Source organism: Trichogramma pretiosum, unplaced genomic scaffold (genome assembly GCF_000599845.2).
Source record: "Trichogramma pretiosum strain Unisexual culture from Peru unplaced genomic scaffold, Tpre_2.0 scaffold22, whole genome shotgun sequence".
Classification (NCBI taxonomy): domain Eukaryota; kingdom Metazoa; phylum Arthropoda; class Insecta; order Hymenoptera; family Trichogrammatidae; genus Trichogramma; species Trichogramma pretiosum.
The window spans coordinates 497,785-518,950 of record NW_019640932.1 but is presented as its reverse complement, the minus strand read 5'-3'; the positions used below and the strand labels follow the sequence as shown (position 1 = coordinate 518,950).

Here is a 21,166-nt window from a genome sequence, read left to right as displayed (position 1 = left end):
GGATTACAAGCTACAACTGTGTTTGCTTGGACAGATTCAATTTTAGGTTGACCCCTACAAGCATTATGAAAAACATAATCTCTACAAATAGACACTTTTGAAACGAAAACACTTAATCGAATATGCGCGATCCGTCCAGGCGTTAAAAAGATTGAATACAGAATCATAAAATGCAAAATGTAAAAAATATATTACGAAAAATGTTTCGAGTCGGAAATACAAAGCATAATATTATTTTTATCATCTCATTTTGGAAACAATTCACTTTCATTGGATCGGAATTGCACAATCGAAAATAATATGCGAATATTTATTCAGAAAAAGAGAGTAAAATAATAAACATCTGTAGGTTTTTTGGGATGTCTATTCATACACTTCAACATTACACCAACGAGGGCAGCACTTATCCACAAGCGAGGAGGGTTTATCTTCTCTCGAACGCTTACAGGGGTGGGTATATATAGCCAGAGAGAAGCGCTTGCGCAGCGCAACGAGAGGGCGTCGCGCACCACCCCTCTATTGATTTTGCCCAAGTAGAAACAGGCCAAGCAACGCTATTGCTTTTGCGTGTTGTATATTATAGATAGCGAATGAGCACACCAGAGTTTACCGGCGATGAGCAGCAACAAATACTGCAATACTGTGCACGGAGTTTCAGAGTACCAGAAATATAAATATACTTATTCGAGTTTGAACCGAAAAAAAATTATGCGAATGATGATGATGATACTGGAGGGTTAAAAATAATTTTCATACTGTCCAGGTACTAAAAGGTAAAACACCAATTGATTGCATCAACTAATTAAGCGTTCGATGATAAACATGCGAGGTCCGGGAACATCGACATCGACAAACGAAATTGCAAACACGGCACGTCCACACAATAATCCAGCGCGAAATTTCCACGGTCGCACAAATAAGGCAAATGGCTGTTTTACTAAGCAGCGGAGTTCATCATCGTTGTGTGCACATGCAATATTAGCATGATCGTCACGCGCATCATTTGTATACTATTATACGCCGAGTAAAGGCAACGAACGCAAAGCTCCTATCCTCTCTTAACTCAGATGCAAATGGCCTCTGTACTTATTTATGCGATACTCATCATTTGGAATACCAATTTGAACGCGCTGCACAAAAAGCCTCTCTCTTCCACCTATGGGCTTCGTCGCGCGCGCGAGACAGTGTGGCAACGGCAACGGCGCGTTATCGGACAACAGCACAGACAACTGCGCCGCTGCAACGACTAGTGTTTGAATCACATTTCAGTGCTAAAGTTCGTGTTCGTTCCCAGCCAGCCGAGAATTATTGTAAAACTCATCGTCGCGATATACTCTCTGCACATGCAGTATGTATCAATGAGTTTTCCGTGCGGCTTATACTCGCAGAACAATAAATAATCCAGTGAGCAGGCGAAGCAAAAACTCGCTGAAGCATGCGCAACTCAAGGGATACTTTTGAAGAAATCCTTCTGATGGAGTCTGATCAGCCTACTCGTAAAATAATCTCTTATCTGTATAGCTGGCGTAGCACTGCAAAAGCTAACAAAAAATTACTTCAACGAGACTACACAGCGCCTACTTGAGGAGTAAAAAACGAAATGACCCTATAGAGCAGCGAAAATCTCGGCGCAATATGCATGAATATATACGTATACGCGCAGTACGTAGCCTATCAGCGCGTTCGTAAAGCTTTGACCCTTGCAGCTTGGACGGCAAGCGTCGTGTTCGGCCTCTCGTCGCACACTCAGTCTCCGCTCGTAGACGGGGATTATCACGGGGTATCATATGGGGCCTCTCGAGTTGAGCCAGGCAACGGTACCCCCCTACGCTTAGTACGCGCGTATAGAGCAAAACCACCGTCAAATCCACCGCAAATGCTCTCGAGTACTTCTTCGGACGTGAGCGCAAGGGCGGACGCACCCAGTACTTGAACTAGTTGGGGACCCACCAAGTGGCTCAGCAGCAGTAGTGGCAGCAGCTTTTCTGGGGCTCGATGCAGAGCCGCTGCTTCGCGTGCCTGCAAGAGTGCAAGAGACTCGTATTATAGATACGGAATGGAGGAGAGAGTAGAGCTTTGATGAACGTTGGGAAAATACTTGCTTCATTCAAAAGGCTATTTGATGTTTTTTTTCCGAACAATTATTACTGCGAAAAATTTTCAAGTTTGAGCTTTCGTATTCGAGCAATTTTTCGGATAAAAATCGAGTACGTGTGCGATCAAAATTTATGTAATAAATTTTTCTTACTTCTGCTTACTGTATTATTCACGTGTACAATGAAAAACTGACTTGAATTATAAACACTATTATATTTGTCAGGGAATAATTTTCCGGTGCGTCAATATTTTCATGTACACGGAAGAACATGAGTAGTGCAAGCGAGCGCGAATAGCGAATAGGACGTCGGAAAAAAACAGAAGGATTTGTGCAGCGATATGTACAGAAGTGAGGAGTAAGCATTAGTATTGAGAGAAAGAGATGTAAAGAGAGGAGCGTACGTACATACACATCATACAAGCAGAGTAGACACCCTCTCGAGCGAGTCGCCGCTGCGCTTGATTTTTCTTCCCTGCGGTTTAGCAGATTTTTTCGCTCTCGCCCTGATGCGTACCTACGAATATACCGCATACGCGCGCACACACATATAGACTCATCTCTGCATGACGCCACCCTCTGCAGAGATGTCTGTGTCGGGATTTTTTGCGCCGTCAACTTACGACCCTTCAACTTTCTGCGTTACTCTAGCCGTTCATTCGTCTCTCTCTCTCTCTCTCTCTCTCTCTCTCTCTCTCTCTCTTACTCTTTCTCGCTTTTTGGAGTATATATACACATATAATATAGAAATCGAAAATCACGCAACCAAGCGAGCTAGCCTTCATGTACGACTGATTCCTCGAACTTGCAGATTTTTTCTAATGGAAGCAAGTAAGCTCTAGTTCTATGTACACGAACTCGCACTACTCGTCGTTTGGATAGTTATTTTTTTTAATGAATCGTGCTCCGATGATGCATGAAAAAATCTGTATGGCGAAGGGTTAAAAGACTGGGAGCTCTTGCGTGAATAATATATCAGAATATCATAACGTAAATATTTCAAGTTAGAAATATTTCTCTTTCAACTTAAAAGTATGCAACATCAAGAGAGATAGATCCTTCAACCCGATCCTTTCTGTCTGGTGAAAATGAAAAATATTGGCTGCGCCAAGATGACAAAATTATGTTCGAAACGCAGTGCAAGATTACAGCCGAAGCGAGTCTGTAATGGCGACTCCAGTTCATAACATGTAAAACAGCAGGATTATGGGATGATAACGCGCACCACTCTCTTTCTGCCGGGCGGGCTTCTTCATCCTGCAACGATGCGACACATATGCACGCGTACAGCGAGTAGCATATATGAATAATCAGGACGAAAAGCGTCGTCAGAAACGTATAAGCTAATGCTACCCTTTGTCGATCCATCGCTATTAGATGCACGCATGTGCCGCTTTGACCCCCTGCTGCTTTTAATATTGCTATATTAAACCACTGCCGGAATATTCAACCACGTGCGCTCAAATTCATTTTGGTCAAGGTATCGACCGAGTAGAATCGGTACTTTTTCTCGTTAGGGTCTTGGATTAGCTGCACGCATCTCATAATGAGTTGTTCGCTTTGAATTGGCAAAAAGTAAAAACATTGGATTTTAGATGAAGCCCGCGAAGTTCATCCCGCCGAGGCAAGTGACTGTTTGTACACTTATTTTGTTCTCACTATGAGCGAATACGCAGTCACCGATGCTCCATTACTCAACACTTCAGTTTACGTGTATACGCATAATTTTACATGAATTTTCACTTCACAAGAGCCACTTCTAGACTCGTTGAATAACCTACCCCTCCCCTCCCTCTTTTCTCTCTATGCAAACGCATACACGTCGTAATAACAGTCATAGCGCATACTTGTGCTACGCTCGCGTTGTCCTCCACGCTCACACGCCATGTGCAACAGAAATGAATTTTAACTTTTAACAGCTTCGAGGACACTCTGCACCCACTTGATTGGTGCTCTAGCAAAACGAGCCATTCCGGACGGTTTTATTTTATAAATACTTGCAAAATATAAGCACAATGAACGCAAACGGCAATCAGTCGTAATACTTTTTTCACACGGACTATTATTTTTAGCATAAAGCTTACGATCAATAGCGATAAGATTCGGTGTGCATCACTTGGAGCATATAATTTAAATACCAAAAACCTTTCGCAACAAAGGTTTTCCACTTTGAGTAACTAGTAAGCAATTAATAAGGAGACCCCGTACCACACGCAGCCGGGGCAATAAAATAGAAACCAAAGCTCACCACTACAGACAGGAAGCTGGCACGCGCACGGGCGAATCCGCCTTTGCGATGCTGCATACATGTGAATTCGCTATTAGCGCATGTACGGACAGCAGCCGATGCATTAAGACCCGCACAGTAGGAGCGTGCCTCGAGGTGGGAGGATCCGATTTCGACACGTGACCACTTTCAAATTTCGCGGGGGGTCTATGGAGAAAAATGGATGATTGAGTAATTGGCAGGTTGGACGATTATGATTAGTTTCCTGAAAGATACTACCAAGCATTATAGTTTGTTTAAATAATTGTATCTGTGTGAATTTCTGAATTCGCATGCTAGTTTGACTTATTGTGCGCACATCTTATAATTACAGTTCAAGCTCAGCGAGCATCGACGAGATGAAAAGGGTCAAAAATCCATAAGCAGTGCAATAATAAATGAAAAAATGCACACCAGGAACACGGAGAAATCCCACCTCCTCGATCGAATGTAAAATATGTACAGCCGTAGCGGCATCGCAATTGTATTGTTTTAAGAACGATGTGTTGTCAATTATCGCTAAAGGGTCAGAGGACCAAGCCTAGCGTGTATATACATATTACATGTACACATCCACGTGTTCCCGGCACTCACACAGATAGACGTAAACAAAAGAACGCGCCGACAATCGAGCTTATGTGCGCTACACTACTGTCTGGGGATTACGCGCAGATATACATATGCGTGGAACAAACGCGAGCACATAGGCAAATATTACGCGAGATTCTGCTCGACACAAACGGCAGCAGCCAGAGCCTGTGCTGCCGCTGCTGCTCTTTGACTTTTGCGCGCCAACTTCGCTTGCGCATCGACGATTAATGTATATATAGATATAGATACTAAAATCATATTCGACGGATATGTGCCTAGCGGGCGCGTGTACATAACACGCGTAATAATTTGCATGCGCACCGCCACGATTGACAGCTGCATGTAACGAGCGAATTTGACAGAATAGGCGGCTTTTCGTTGTGATGTGCATAAATGTGTGTGCACGCTTGTTTGCGTATGTGTGTGTGTGTGCGTCTACGCTGCAATGTACCTATATATGCGTTGAAACGCTGCGGTATAGGTACGATACTTGAATTGATGCTTCAACAAGTACATTGAATTTGTATATAGATGCGATTGTGTTATAACTCGTTGAAAAGTGATATTTATTTGATTTTATTCAATGAATACTCCGCAGTAGTATTTATATTCTTTTCAATAGCTGGTGCAGTTAGGTGCGAGGCGATAATGGAATAAAATAATAATAAAAAGATTCGATAAGAGAGTTAAGCAGTTTCTGATTTTATTTACAATAAAAATTTTTTCTTCACAAATGCGGGATAATTATGTACCCATAAAAATCATTTAAAAAAATAAACGCGAAAGAAAGAGAAAATTATAATAAATATACGTTGAGAAAATCTTTAAAATTTCGTATTCAGCGCAAAAAACTATCATTGTGTTTATCTTGAAAATTGAGAATTGTCAGCAAGATGAGGCGAATATCTTGCTGACCAAAAAGTGGCAAGCTTCTCTTGAATACACTTGACTATCTTTACGCGTGTATGCGTGGGTGTGTATGTGTGTGTGTCTCTCTCTCTCTCTCTCTCTCTCTCTCTCTCTCTCTCTCTCTTGCCGGCCTCATCCTCTCCTGGCGGGCGCTATAGTAACAACACCGGGGGAAACATAGGGAAATCAATATGGCTTCCGCTAGCTGCTGCTCGCGGATGGGTGAACCCATTATGAGGGGGTGTTACTGTGGGCCAATCCCGCCGTGTCGACCGTTCCCGGAGGGCGCATGTGCGTTGCTAAGGCTTTTTCTCACACACGCGCACACTCTCATACAGAACCCTCTCATGCACAGAGCCGTGCAAGTTTCGACTCAACTTTTACTATACTAAATACTTTTCAAGTTTCAAAAACAATGCATATATCAATTCTCTAAATTGACTAATTCAAAAACTTTTACAAATAAAACCAGATTATTCATTCATATTTTGAAAATATTATTATTGTATGAATTAACACTTTTTACCACATATAGTTAAATAAACGCTGCAATATTTTTAAATTAGTTACATATAAAATTGTTAAAATTTATAAAATTGCTACAAATGTTTTTATAAATAATTTTTCAAAACTTAAATATTTACGTTGGTAATATGAAATTCAAGGTTGTTTAATTACAAACACATTCGATATTTAAATTTAAATTTATTTCAGATCTATTAATTTAAATTTAATAATGATATATCTCAAAGTTTGAAGTTTATTGTTTCTTTTATTCGGTAGTTAGTGTTTCAACCGGTTGAGTTATAAACGTCAGTGGGTAACGAAGGAATTCATCGAAAAAGTAGATTGATATAAACGTTTTCATATTTGACTGTCGGTAAATTACCGACGTACAGTACAGTTACCTCCTGATGCAATGTAATATAGTTTTTTACCTTATGAGTGACTGTATGATTATTTATCTACAGACAAGTAATTGTTCATTCAAAAAATCATCGATGATAATTTAATTTTTAGCAAACAACATTTAAAGTATTTCCCCATTATTAATATAAATATACATCAATTAAATTAATATAATTGTACATTTAAAACTAACGAGGAGACCATTTTACCTCCGGATCGTAGATTTTTTCCAAAAAAATTTTCAGGTCTCCTGGTAAACTATAATGAATCTCCCTACGTGTAATAAGATACCTTGGTTCTTGAGGCCCATTTTTCAATACGCTTTTTTCTATTTTATTTAGATATCTTCACGATTTCATAACTCGAAAAGGAACGTCTCAAACAAAAAAATCAAAAGAAAAAAAGTCTCAAAATCAGTCACAAAACGTCGGACTTTTTTAGGGTTTTTCGGGACCATTTATCACTTAACTACAGATTTTGATGTTTTTCTTCAAGATTCAAAGACTTCAGGAAAAGGGTGATAGATTACCTTAAAAAATTTTTTTAAATCCAGAATTTTTTGATTAATTTTAAAACTTTTTTGTTCTCTACATTTTTTCATTCAAGACGTTCCTATTTTTTTTCAAGACGTTAATATTTTTTGGGAAAGTTCTGTGATGGAAAGGGGGGAAGATCTCTTCGTAAGTACTAATACAGATGGCGTATGAATTGAAGATATTTAGAATTTCAATATTACGAGTACTCACGAGAAAACTTTATTACCGACTTAAACAGTATCAAGAATAGAGTTTTAATTTTAAATAAACTCTAATTATGATTTTTTGAACGTGCTAATTAAAAAAATGATGTAAGTTGGAAATACTCTGAGCTATTGCGTCTGAATAGCAATATTTAGGGGCAATATCTCAGCATAATTAAAAATGTTCATAATTGAAAGCAACATTTCACTATGACAATATTAAATTAAAGTATAATTTTTGATTGGAATTATACATATTATTGCGAAGCTCAGAGGTAACAATTTGACGCGATAGATTACACCAATGTTGACATTCTTGGCATCATTCAAAAGTATAGACAACTAACGATTATAGTCAGTCAACGTCGTGGCCCAGTGCGTGTGAATTTTAGAGCGCCGAGCCACTTAGCCCTTTGTGTCAAAATAGAAATCGGAAATTAAAAATCTGAAATTGCCGTTCAACAAAATAGTGAGTAATGTGCAGTTTACTTCGTATATTTAAAGCGGAAAACAGTACGAAGTATACAGTGTAAAGTGTACGAAATCTGAAAAATTACTACGTCTCGGAAAGTTTCAAAAATTTGAATTACACTGTGAATTATCTATAAAAATGGCTGCGTTGACTCTGGTGTTAAGCGAACAAGGACTAGATCCAAATCAGTTCGTTAATTTGCGAGGGCATCTGTCTAGCTTAAGCGACGATTATCGCGGAGAGTTAGGGACTGCGAGTATACCTAATTCACTAACAGATAGTGACCGCTCGAGTGGTAGTTCTAGTGACCCAAGAAAAGAATCCGATTCCAACAGTGCTTACAGCAGTGGCATTAATAGTTTAACATCGGGCACCGGAGAAATTTCCGAATCCGATGAAGTATTTTCGAACACAGTAAATCCCGTATTAGAAAAGGTAAACAAACAGGAAAAGGGTCGAATATTTGCGACGCAAATATAGCAATCGTTCAGAATATAACGCAATACAATGCGGCTGCCGATGAATTTATCCAGTTAAACTTTGAACCGTCTAAATCAATTTATATTTTCAGTTTCCCGGTGGAAATGAGCTACAAGAAGAAAAGACGAATGAGCGATGGTTGGAATCGGCAGAAGAGCCTCTCCAGCAGACAATGACTGAGTCTACAGAGCAACCAATCCTGGTATCTATTGAGCAGCCAACGCACGAGCTTATCACATCCGTAAAAGTCGGAAAAAAGAGAAAAAACAAGATACATTATTTGGGCCGTGACTTATTGAAGCTGGATAAAAATACACAACCACATACATGGCAATTAACATCGCCTCTCTATGGTTTCTTCAGTCCTCATATATTTGGCAATTACGGATGCTATTTCCGATTTGAAAACGGTTCATCTATAGAGGAATATCCTATGGTAAGTGATGATTTATACTCTTAACATAAATTCCAGAATAAATTATCTTTACCGCGTTTTTTGTTTCAGCAAAAATGTAACGATTGTGATTTTTATTCACCAACACCCTATAGTTGAAAATAAATGATACTTAGCGCCTAAATGACCACGTCTGACTTGGATCAGCAGAAACTGACAAAAGGTGGCAGCCGGATAATCGAGAGTATAATGATAATCTTCGGTTGACATGGTAACGCAATATGAAGAGGGAATTTACTAATAATCAACTAAATCAATCAAGTTATTTTGGAGATGACTTGAAATTGGCTAAACAATTATCTCTTGAACCGGTAAAGGGCTGCGTGAATCATATAAAAAATTGAAGTGTAAGCTTCAATGTAGAAAACTGCAATGTTTTCGTTTAGAGTAGGACGAAAAAATTTTATCACAATTTTATCTAGTTCTAAATGATTTTCATTTAAAATCATTGAACTGCTATTTTAGATATTAAATATACATAAACGTGTATTTAGCCGATTATAATAATACAAATTTAGTATTTGCTTCGGTAAGGTAGATGTAACAGAAACTTTAAAGTACACGTATATTTTTTAGGATTTTAAAATTTTATAATACAAATTTAGTATTTGCTTCGGTAAGGTAGATGTAACAGAAACTTTAAAGTACACGTATATTTTTTAGGATTTTAAAATTTTAATCGAGTCAGATTCCAAGTTCTTTTTATTCCTCCTATTAGTTAACAATTTAGTCAGTGAACGAATATCTTAAAAAACTGAACGTTCTTTAAAATATTTGAAAAGGATAGCTTCACTTGAATTGTTACATCTATCACTGACTAATACATGTATGTCAACTACATTCTGACATAAAAACTATACACGTATAATGGACGAAGATGCAAAATTTGAATAAATTTCTTAGATAGGAATATAATCAAAGTAATTAAAAAAGTATACTTTAAGATAATATGAAAATGTTATATCGTGTCTAAAACTCTTAAATCCTGCATATAAAGAAAATATCAACTAAAATGAAATTTATATCATTGAAAACAGCTAAAGTAACTTTTTAATAATTTTTACTATACTTGAAAAATTACACTACTTTTTAAATTCTGTCAGAAAATTTTCTTCACAAATTGCATTGTACATCCACAAAAAATGTATTTCCAGTGTTTTATACACGAAATTTTCAAAAAATTAAATTGCTAATGACAATTGCAGACCACCAGCATGAACTTTAAACACTTACAATTGTGTGAAATACCTTTAATTATAAGTAAAAGAAAAACTTCCAAATTGATTTTCCAACAACTTTAAGACATTTATTTGATAAAAAAACATTGTCTTACAATAAATTTATAAAAAAAAATTCTAAATGTTTTAATTCATTTAAAATATTAAGATTACCTCTCGTCCACATTAACAAAGTCATTATGTGTTTCAACGTGAATTTTCAATATTATAATTGTCTTTTACTCAAGATACAATACATGTGAAAAGAGAAGGAAATTTCATGGAGTTGATTAATATATGTGTTAACGCGTAAGAATGAAAAAATGAATTCAATGAGTCTATTACGATCAAGGGGACATCGAATATGTACAAAAATGTAAATTGATCAAAAACTTGTAGTTTGGGGTATACATATATTTATTTTAGCCGATTATAGTACACGTATGTGGTTTTCTCATTATACATACGGACAAGTTCTGGGAAACTATTCAGATATTGTTGTTATTGTTAAAGGAACAATTGGACGTCAATGTGATGCTTTAGCACATAATGTATCCATTTAGGTGGGATCAGCGGTGCTCAACCGCATAGGTCATTGTCCTTTAAAAGTTAGCGGATTGTTCAAATATTTTATCTATTAAATCATGTTGAATTAGGCAAAAATTATTATTGATCAATTTACAAGAAAAGGTTTAACGATAGTTGATCCATCCATCCATAAAATTATCAGTAGTCTTAGATTCAATCAAAAGTGAACACGAAAGGTGGATAGTCGAATTAGTTTTAGTTGATTAGATAAAAGTAAATAATGGTCTCTGCAAAATGTTTCAAAACTATTCACCTGTAGATTTTGAATTTCAAATGTAGGTCGTTTTCCAACTGTCTGCCTGCTGCTGTGCATAGCGCGTACATATAGACAGTGTCATCGAAGCACCGTTGTCAGAATCAACGCGCGGGCACGCGCACCTGCCGAGTGTATACAAAAGAGAAACGCGAGCGGAGATACACATATTATAAAGCGAGAGATCGGAGCATCTCTCTCTCACTCTTGCTCGTGCAGCGGCCCATAGCAATGATTACGTATGCGGGAATCATTGTTGAATGGCGATGCAAAGGCCAAAAATCGTCGAAATCAGTCGAGTTCAACATCAGCATTGTACCGTGCCTTTGTCTCTACAGCCTCATTGTTGTCGGGGCGCATACCCGCACGGGAGCGCTCGTTCGCTCTCCCCCGAGATTGCCGGGTTATAGCCCAAGCGTACAATATACGCCCGCCCGTCCACCCGCCCGCGGGGGTGGTGCGCACCCTCTGTTCTTTATAACACTAGGATCGCAACTACGTCTATCTATATATATATACACACCTAAACGCGCTTCTTGCGCATTCTAGTCGAAATGAACTATTCAATCGGTCGCAGAGATTTTTTCGAATTCTTTCGTTATCTGGAATATGCGCAACCGTGCACGCGAGAAATCCAACAAAATCTATCGAGTGTGCCATTTTTGTCATTAATCAAATGGAAAAATTACTAAGGAAATGATTTATCCGAGTTGGAATTAAAGTAATCCACCCTATTGATGAAGTTTCAAAACTGTTTTCATAAACTTAGGAGGGGCGAGTCGACAATTTTGGGAACTAGCATCTACAAAAATAATAAGAATTGTTTAATGGAAAATTTATGCTAACAAGAAATAATTGAAAGCATAAAAAATTAAGTTTACTTTTGAATCAATTTGATCATATGCTGTCGAAAACGTCCAGTTGTGCTTCCAACAATTGAGCGTTTTTAAACTTTATTATGTTTTAAAGAGAAATTCATTTATAATTGCATCATAATGAAAGCTTTTTTTAGAAAAATTATTTTGATCTATTGAGTGAGCTATTTGATCGTGAGAGCAACGCGTGAATTTATTAAAAAAAGAAACAAATTATAACACATACTTATTATGTACACAAGTATTATAAACAATAGCAGAAAAAAATTGCAAATGAATCTTTTGCTACATAGGTATATAAATATAACATATAAAGCCATTCAGTTTGCAGGAGCTTTTATGCGTGTACAAACGCGCAAAAGCAATGAATCGACAGTCTTTTAAACGTAAACATAATAAATACGCGCACGCGCTCTTGTAAACACTCAGAGCCCTTATTATGAGATTTAAAAAAAAATAAAGGAAATCTTCTTGTACGCACGCGAATGTTGAATTATCGCGCAGCAAAATTTCTAGACGCTCGCGCCACACTGTTTATATAACGCGCATGCATAGAGCATGTAAAGCTTTACTAGCTTAAAGCACACTTTGCTTATTCAATTCAAGACAATGTATTCAGATATCAAGTCGCGACTGCACCTCTTTACCTACGTCATATAGAAATGAGTCAAAAATGATAAATTATAATCAAAAAATATCAAATAAATATTATAAGAAAATATTCTAGCAGTTTTAAAAAGAAATCGTATCGATAGTACTGTCTTATTTGTTTTTAAAGGTCTGCCATATTTTAGATGATTTTTAGTATAAAATATCATTCAAATAAAATTTTACTATACTGATGTCAGAAACAATACAAATGGGTTAAAGCCAATACGGAAATAAAAATTTTAAATATTTATAGCCAGCAAATTCATACTTCATTTCAACTTTGCACTTGATTCCAAATTTTTTCTTTAACATTCGAAGAATATCCGAATTTCAACAACAGTGCATTATAATCCGAAACTTATTTGTTAACGACGAATAAAGGGTCTTATTGTTATAATAAAAAAGAGAATATTGAATAAAAATTGAAATGTTTAATTTACTTACGTCATAAATTGTACGTTTGACCGTAAAAATGCGGGGAATAGCTTCAGCACCTAGAAAGATTAAAAAGGTTTGAGATAATGTCATATACTTTTAATGATATAATGTTAAACTGATAAAATCGAATTTATAACTAAGATTTGGTACTTTGAGAGAAGGATTCAAGATACACCATTCAAGTAAATAAAAATCGATTGTGAAAGGCAAAGAGGACAGTTTTCACCTCATTAGAGGGGTGGATTTTAGCTTTTCGGTTTTTTCAACCTTAGATTTGAATCCAGCAACAAAAAATACACCAAAAACATATACTAGTATGATGAAATAGTATATTTCTCAACGGGTGAAGTTATGATTTTTTTTTTAGCAAAACAAGGGTTTAAAAAACTATATTTGCACCAATTGATGATACTGTTTTTTCCTACGAAAGCCTAAAATTAGCGGTAAAATTGCGTATTTTAGATTAGAGTGTGAAAAAAAAAATTTCATTAACAATATTTTATTGAATTAGAACTTTTTACACGGCCTATTCCCTTTCCGACTGGAAGCCCATTATACTTGCGCACCCTGGCACATGAGATTCATCCGGATTCATGCAACGTAAAAAAAATTACCCATTATCTTTAAATTTTGAATTTGCCTTAGTCTTTTTTCTCAGTATTTATGTACTTAAAGGCTTATATACACCGGAAAATTGTAAATATTCGATTTTGGAAAAGGAAACTCTAAATTTTTTATTCTCACCGAGATACAGTAGTTTCCGTGAGCTTTTTTCATATACTTTACGTGTTAAATTTTTCTTTTCACCTGAATTTTGACGTTTTATTTTTCGAAAATGCGTTGATGTGTCGTAATTTTCATAGCAAACTATTTGCGCTACAGCGCCGAAATAGAATACGCTTCTTCAAAATATCATTTTTCACGAGATCGTACAGTTCTAATCATCTCACTTCAAGTTGCCACTGTAACTGTTGATGTTCTGATAAAGAGTATACCACCTGGATGCTATGGGTTAAATGATGCGCTTTGAAAGTTACTACACGTTAATGAAGAATATGAAAAGGGCTCACAAAAAAGCTGTATCTCAATAATGAATCAAAAATTTGAATTTTGAAAAAAAAGTCAAGGAACGGGGAAAAATCCTTTCCGCAAATTGAATAACATTGATTTTAGTTTTAGGTGCATATAAGGCCTGAAGAATTGTGACTTGAGTTCGACGCGTACTACAAGCATCTGGTTGTGTATATAGATCGTAAGTGAAAAAGAAAGAAAGAAAGAAAGGCACAGAGGGCAACGGTATATAACCTCATACGCGAAAGAAAGAATAAAAAAGAAGCGAAAATACAGCTCTCGCAGTCTTATCGGCAGTTATCGGGCCGTGATGTCGCACAATAGGGCAGACAATGCGCGGGACAATACACATCCCCTCTCCGCTTTCGCGGGAGTTCTCTGCTTCGCCTTCTTCTATATACTTCTTCAACCTCTTTTCGCGGAGCCGCAGTCGCACACTCTTATTTTGCTTCTGTTGGCGCAGCCAGCGCCAACTTAATAAACATAATAGCTGACTGCGCCTCGGCCACAATGAGATCCGTAGCGTGAGATACCCGAAGATATGACGAAGACGAGGCGCAGCTCTCGAGTACTATCATATGTCCCACCCAACGCCAGCGAGAAACCGAAGACAGTAGTCCCGCGCACAGCCTGGTGTAAGCTAGATACAACTTTGGCTTTTCTAACGGATTATTACGCATTTCCGGTGCTCGTATTCTTTGGTGGAACATAGCTCGCCGAAAGAAAGCATTAGACAAGGACTTTTTTCTTACCAAATAAGTTTGTAAGCAAAACATTTAACTTAAGTAAATTATCAAGACAAATTATGATTATAAAATATTTTTACAGTGTACAAAAAAATCTGTATTTAAAACCACAAATTTTCCTGGACATATTCACGATTATGACAAAAGTAAATCAGTACAGTTCAGACTGATTCATGCTGTGGTAGAGCGTGAGAGCTTTTTACCACGCTCGAAAACATCCAATACTCGCATAAAAGGGTTGCGTAACATCTCTACAAGCTCTGACTCTGATGTATCGTTTATATTTTTAACACATTCTTTAAGAACTTTAACTGTATTGAAATATTGACTTGCTTTAGAACAATAAAATAGTAAAAAAGTACCCAATTAATTGCATCGACAGATGTGCTGCTGGCTTATCTACCCAAGCACCAAAGTCTTATCAATGACACCATAATTCATGTGTATAACACTATATGCTTGCTCGCAGCAAAAGTGCTTACCATCTGATAATTTCATAACAAAAGTCACCGAGCCTCGTTCCTTTCGATGTATCAAAAGAAAAGATTTACTCTACCTGGAAGAAAGGAGCCTGTCTCGCTATGTATTTGATTACAATGTTCATTGTATAACCGATTTCTGATACGATTGATCGAAAATTTCCACTTTAAAATCATTTTTGGTTAATTTTTAGTAAGCAAGACATTTTTTCGAATAAATATGTACGCGCTTGAACAAATTGGAGTTTTATCAAAATTATTGAATCTAATTTAAATTTAATGCGGCAGTGCTTATTTGAATTTGCGATTCATTTTTATCATGAAATAATATCTTTGATTCAATCGGACAATTCAGACACTAGAAAAGCAGTACCTCAGTAATAGTGTCACTAGTATGATCTAGCCATTGAGAATGTGAGAATGAACATTTTCATGAAATCATTAAGAAATAATCAATTCCTTGTGTAAATGCTTAAGCTTTTTGGGTAGTTTTTAGCTAACGAAAATGTTCCTTGCATATGAAAGGGCCATTAAACTGTACACATTCTAATCAAAAGTACGACGTTTTTTAACCTTTAATGGCCGCATAATGTTGCAAATTTGTTTTTAATTTAATGACAATTTTTGACAACATTCAACTACAGCGAATTTATTACCAATAGCGGAATTCATTTTCAAAACTTGCTTTTACATTAACCCGTTAATGCCCAGACGGACAGAATTTTTTTCTCTATTGTAGTCTGCAAATAAATCAACTTATCTTATATGAAATTCTTGAGTACTCATTTTCTATGTAAAATTTAATGTACTTTTTGAATATGGGTTTATAATTAACCTCTGATAAATATTCAGAAAGTTATAAACAATTTACTAAATTAAACTTTGGCCAATAATACCTAGAATTGTAGAATAATAACCTAAAGTTTAATTTACCGTAGGTGGAATTTGAATATTTAATAAATTTTTTTCTAATGTTGATCGTTTTCGACCCGAAAAGTACATTTTTTGAAAAATTTTTTGGTAATTTTTTTTGGAAAAGTTAATTTTTTGGAGTCTACCATTTTGAATATTCAAATTACATCTACAGTACTTTAAACTTTAGATTATTATTCCACAATTTTAGGTATTATTGGCCAAAGTTTAAGTCTCTTTCATAAAAAAAATTTGAATTAAATTTTGTTTTAGGATTCAAAATCGTGTTTTTTCGCAGTAAATTGTTTATAACTTTTTTAATATTTATCAGAGGTTAATTATAAACCCATATTCAAAAAGTACATTAAATTTTACATGGAAAATGAGTACTCCAGAATTTTCCTCACCCCGATAAGATGATTTAATTGCAGACTACAATAGAGAAAAAACTTCTGTCCGTCTGGGCGTTAATGGGTTAAGGGGTAACACCACTCTAGGATTTTCAAAAAAACGTTTTTTTTTTTGCATAAAAAGCTTGGGGTATGTAGAATGATGCCAAATTAGTTTTATAGGGGAGACGAAGTTATAAGGTGCTTATTTTTTAATATGAGTGGAAGGGTTTTTACGAACATATCTTCGCAAAATCAGCGAATTTCAATAAATTTAGTATTTTTTCTATTCAATCACTGCCGCTAAAATTTCATGTAAGTACAATATCGTACGAGTGAAAAGTAGCTTTTAATATGTAAAAAGACCTGTAGAGGTTGCTATAGAAGGCCAACTGTATGGGCAGGGATCGCCGATTAAAGGTAATACATAGGTTTTGTATGAATTTCGTATCAAAAAAACTTTAAACGCGTTTTTCTCGAAACAACATTTTTCGGCACTGGCGGAACGATATCTCGAAAAATATTGAACCGATTGAGCTGAAATTTGAACTTAAGCTTTAAAATAAGATTACTAAGGGAAGTATGTAGGATTTTTTCGACAAGTTAACCATTTCAATTTTTATAAACAATATTCGGAGGGAATTTTCTCGAATTTTTGATGTTTTTTTAGAAACACGCAATTTTCACAATTTTCACTTTTGAGCTAAAATCCTACGTACTTCCCTAGAAAAAGCATTTAACTTTAAGACCTTTTTTGAAATTTTGTTCTAGATGCCACAGAAGTCGAGAAAACTTTCCGCCAGTCAAAAAATCGCTATTTTGTAAAATTGTGATATCTTCGCCATTTTGTGCCAAAAACTAATAAAAACATTTTTTTCTTGTAGTTCATTGCGTGTATTATTAGTCCTTAAAGTCTCAAATTACGGTATTCATCGTGACTCCCACAAAAAATTCGTAAATTTTAGCAATTTTCCAAAATCCTAGAGCAGGATAAAGATTAATGCAAATTTCTGAAGACGGTTTCTGAAGACATTAAGAAACGATAAAACTATTTTGATGCTCTAGATTGAGCTAAGAGGCTTCAATCGGAATTCTGAAACGGTCAAAATTTATTAAAATTTATCAAGGAATCCAAAAAAAATATTTTCAAATTTTTTTACCATCGGGTTCTAGGAACCTGTTTTTGTTAAAAATAGCATCGTTCGGCCCTAGAAGCTATCGCCTTCAATTAAAAAATCTGAAAAAATTTGAGGTCATGTATTTTGATGAAAAAAACAAGAAAAAAATTTTTTCAAATTTTCGAGGCTCCGTATCGTCCTAAAAAAATTATTTTCGTCAAAAATAGCGGTTTTTGGCTTCAAAAGGTGCGTTAGGTAATCTGAAAAAATCTGAAAAAAATTGAGGTTATATTTTTTAATGCGAAAAAAAACTGAAAAAATTTCCGAGTACTACATCGGCTCATACCGCCGTATCTCGATTTTTGAAATTTTCAGTAATTTTTTCTGAAGGCCTGAAGCACTCAAAAAATCTGAAAAAATTCAAGGTTGTTTGGATTGTGGGAAAGTATTTTTATGAATTTTTTCAGATTTTTTACTTGCTTCATGTCCTCAGAAAAAATATAGATCGAAAATGGACGTTTATACCGGAAGTGGGGGGTAGGAGGGGGAGGGGGTCTAAAACTTTTTTTTTGGGACCTTTTTACCATGAACTATAACATACCAAAAGGGCGTCAAGATTAGTGACATACGTGCGCATGGTTTTCTAAAAAAGTATTATTTTGACCCATATACAATTATTTTTACTTTTTCCTATAGTGGGGCCATTATCTTTTTAGGGTCATTTAAAATGCGCTTCTTATTTGTAATATAAATGTTATAAAAAAATCGCCAAAAACTGATTAAGAATAGTAATGTATTTAAACATTTCTATCAGAGCATTTCTATTAAGAGTAAAAAAAAAGAAATCATAGGAAATTCTGAAGTATATTTCCAAATCTGTGTAATTCATATTATACATTTTAGAAGTGACAAGTAAGGAAGGATGCAGAAAAAATAGCGACTGAACAAATCATGAATTTGATGGTTGATTTGTAAGAAAAATAAAATCATCTACTTTTATTTTTAACAAAAGAGAATAATCGTAGATAATCATAAATATAAATTAATAAAAGGGTGTAAAAAAGTTATAGGAACTTTTGTGAAGATACAAACAAGCTCATTTCAATACAGGTAGTAAGCACAAGTAAGCGCAAGTAAGCGAAAACGAGCGAGAGAGCAAAAAGAAACTACACAACATCAAATACAGCGAAGAAGGAGTTAAAGGACGGTAGTAGCGTATTTTGGTGAATGGAATATTATTGGGGCATCCTTTCACACGCGCGTGCGGACTTGACGGAAGCTGGAAGACCTCATCTCGCGGCCCGACGTTCTATGGATAGCGGCATTTGCGCAGCTATTGAACGCATAGAACTGAGTGAGAGTTTGCTGCGAGCATATACACGTATGAATGTATGAATGTGTACGTATGAATGTTGGTGAGTGTATGCGCACATGTGTATGTGTATAGGTTCTTACATTTCATGATTTATCACGCAGCTTTCAGGCAGCGCAGCAGTATATACATGTCTATAATATATCTATATATCCGCGTAGAAAAAGTACAGTGTAGGAACGCCCCAAAGGGCTCAAAGCGCGCCTGAAAAGCGCGCAGATTGATAAAAGAAATAATGGAGGATGCGAAATAGTAGCAGAAGCTCAATCTTGATACACGCGGGTGTTAAACAGAGAGAAAGAGAGAGAGAGAGAGAGAGAAAGATGTCGCGCGAAGTATTGGAGTCGAAAGGTTCCTTTCAAGGCGTCTTTGATAGTAGCAGAAGCAGAAGCAGCAACGACGGCGATGGCGCAGCATTGGTGACGAGAGGCGCGAGACGAAAGATTCTTTTCTTTGACTCGTTTTTGCATGTATAGTTCGAGCTCGTATATACATAAAAGAAGAAGTTGCTTTCCTTCGTCGAGTCGTGTATACATTTGATGCTGCGAGATGAAGGAAATTTCTTTTTTTCGTGCTTTTTCAAGAAGTCGTCAGGATACGTTGTACTGCTTACACTGCACAAATATATTTGCTAATACTTATGAAAATAAAGTTTTAGAAGAAACATCTGCGAAAAACAGTCTTACGCATAATGCATTGCGATTTTGCGAATGACGCTAAGAGAATCGTAACGAACGATATCTTGACACGCACAGTAACCCATCCATTCGAACTAAGACCCATCTGAGGTTTTGGCTCATAGTCGCGTGTGCAAGTACATCATAAAAAAAGCCACGAGTCACGAGCAGTGAAAAGAACCTCAGCTCGGTCAGACATCGTTCGGCGCGTGCGAATATATACGCATACATCGAGAGAGAAAGAGTGAGTGAGAGAGACAGAAGCTTTATATAAGCGAGTTGGGTGGTAGTGGCAATAGCAGCACACTACCACAGCCTATAACTTTAATCAGGACTGAATAAAGGCACACACGCATACAACATGGAGAGAGAGAGAGAGAGAGCGCGCGAGCCCTTTTGCACTAGGTCTGCGTCAAGCCACGAAGAATGGAGATGAGGATGTAGCCCGGTGAGTATCGGCATTGTTTCCAAACAAAGCCCCCTTTCAGTGCGAGCCCAGTACTACTACCAGCCACAACCACCACCCACGCTTTCTCCGTATATATATATACGTGTATGTGGCGCTATATACCAGTAGCGGCAGCGGCACTGTATACAAATGTACCCCCGGCTTTTCAGTCATTTGACACGCAAAGAAGTCGGCGGCGGCAGCGCATTGTCGGGGCTAGTGCATTGTTGCTTGTCACTATAGCTATACACACTGGTGCTCATTCTCGCATACATACACACACAGAGCTAGTAGCAAGCTGCAACCTTTCCTTCGAGATCTTTCGGGCTCCTTTCAAATGCGTTTTCTCGTTCGTTTTCCTTTGGAGAAAGGGACGTGCGGTTCGCGAAAGCGTTCGCGAGTCAATTTCTCGAAGCGCAAAAGCTTTGCTCCTCTTGTAAGGCAACACATATACACGTTCTACGAGAACAAGCAGTGTTATTCAGTTTTGTCGAGGGAGCTTACACCTCGCCGTTTATCGCTCGCTGCTTCTGATGTCTTGCCTCTGTCGCCTGATGTCAACGTTGGCGTCATCGTCGTAGTTGTTGTTACTAATATTGTTATAGATGCAGCCTGAGTAGGTTTTTATATGCTAATGAAGCCAACACTTCAATTCTACTATCGAGTCTAACAAGTTTACGACGATCGAACAGGAAACCGTCGAGTTCAACCCAACGTTTGCCTCTTTTCAAAATTTTCAATTTTGATTACTACAATTTTATCAAAAAATTCAGAAAATCATGCGATCAGGAGGATTTTATCAGACAAATTTTTTAAACCAAATGTGAAAACTGTTAAAATCATATTATTGTAAATTACTGACAATCTTTTTGATGAATATGCTAGAAATTAGTGAATCAGAGTTACCATGAAATCTGAGATTTTGACGCTAGTTTTGCGCAGTTTCAAGTGCACTTAAGAAGGATCAGCGACACATAAGATCTCTTGGAATCTTGCTACGTCAAATTAATGTGAGTT

The 21,166-nt window shown here is 36.5% G+C and overlaps 1 protein-coding gene across 1 annotated transcript; it reads left to right on the top strand.

The window, feature by feature from the left end:
- Positions 1-7,846: 7,846 nt before the first annotated feature.
- On the top strand, positions 7,847-10,245 carry LOC106648901. The gene is made up of 3 exons (XM_014366054.2): positions 7,847-8,416; positions 8,553-8,897; positions 8,967-10,245. Exons 1-3 carry the CDS (start codon positions 8,120-8,122, stop codon positions 9,012-9,014), a joined length of 690 nt encoding a protein of 229 aa, XP_014221540.1. The 5' UTR covers positions 7,847-8,119; the 3' UTR covers positions 9,015-10,245.
- Positions 10,246-21,166: the final 10,921 nt, after the last annotated feature.

What these genes read in the sequence shown, in the direction of transcription:
- LOC106648901 (XM_014366054.2), top strand. Translation starts at nt 8,120, where the DNA reads ATGGCTGCGTTGACTCTGGTGTTAAGCGAACAAGGACTAGATCCAAAT. An exon ending in TAAATCCCGTATTAGAAAAG is followed by an intron (nt 8,417 to 8,552) that starts GTAAACAAACAG and finishes TTATATTTTCAG; the next exon opens with TTTCCCGGTGGAAATGAGCT. An exon ending in CTATAGAGGAATATCCTATG is followed by an intron (nt 8,898 to 8,966) that starts GTAAGTGATGAT and finishes TTTTTGTTTCAG; the next exon opens with CAAAAATGTAACGATTGTGA.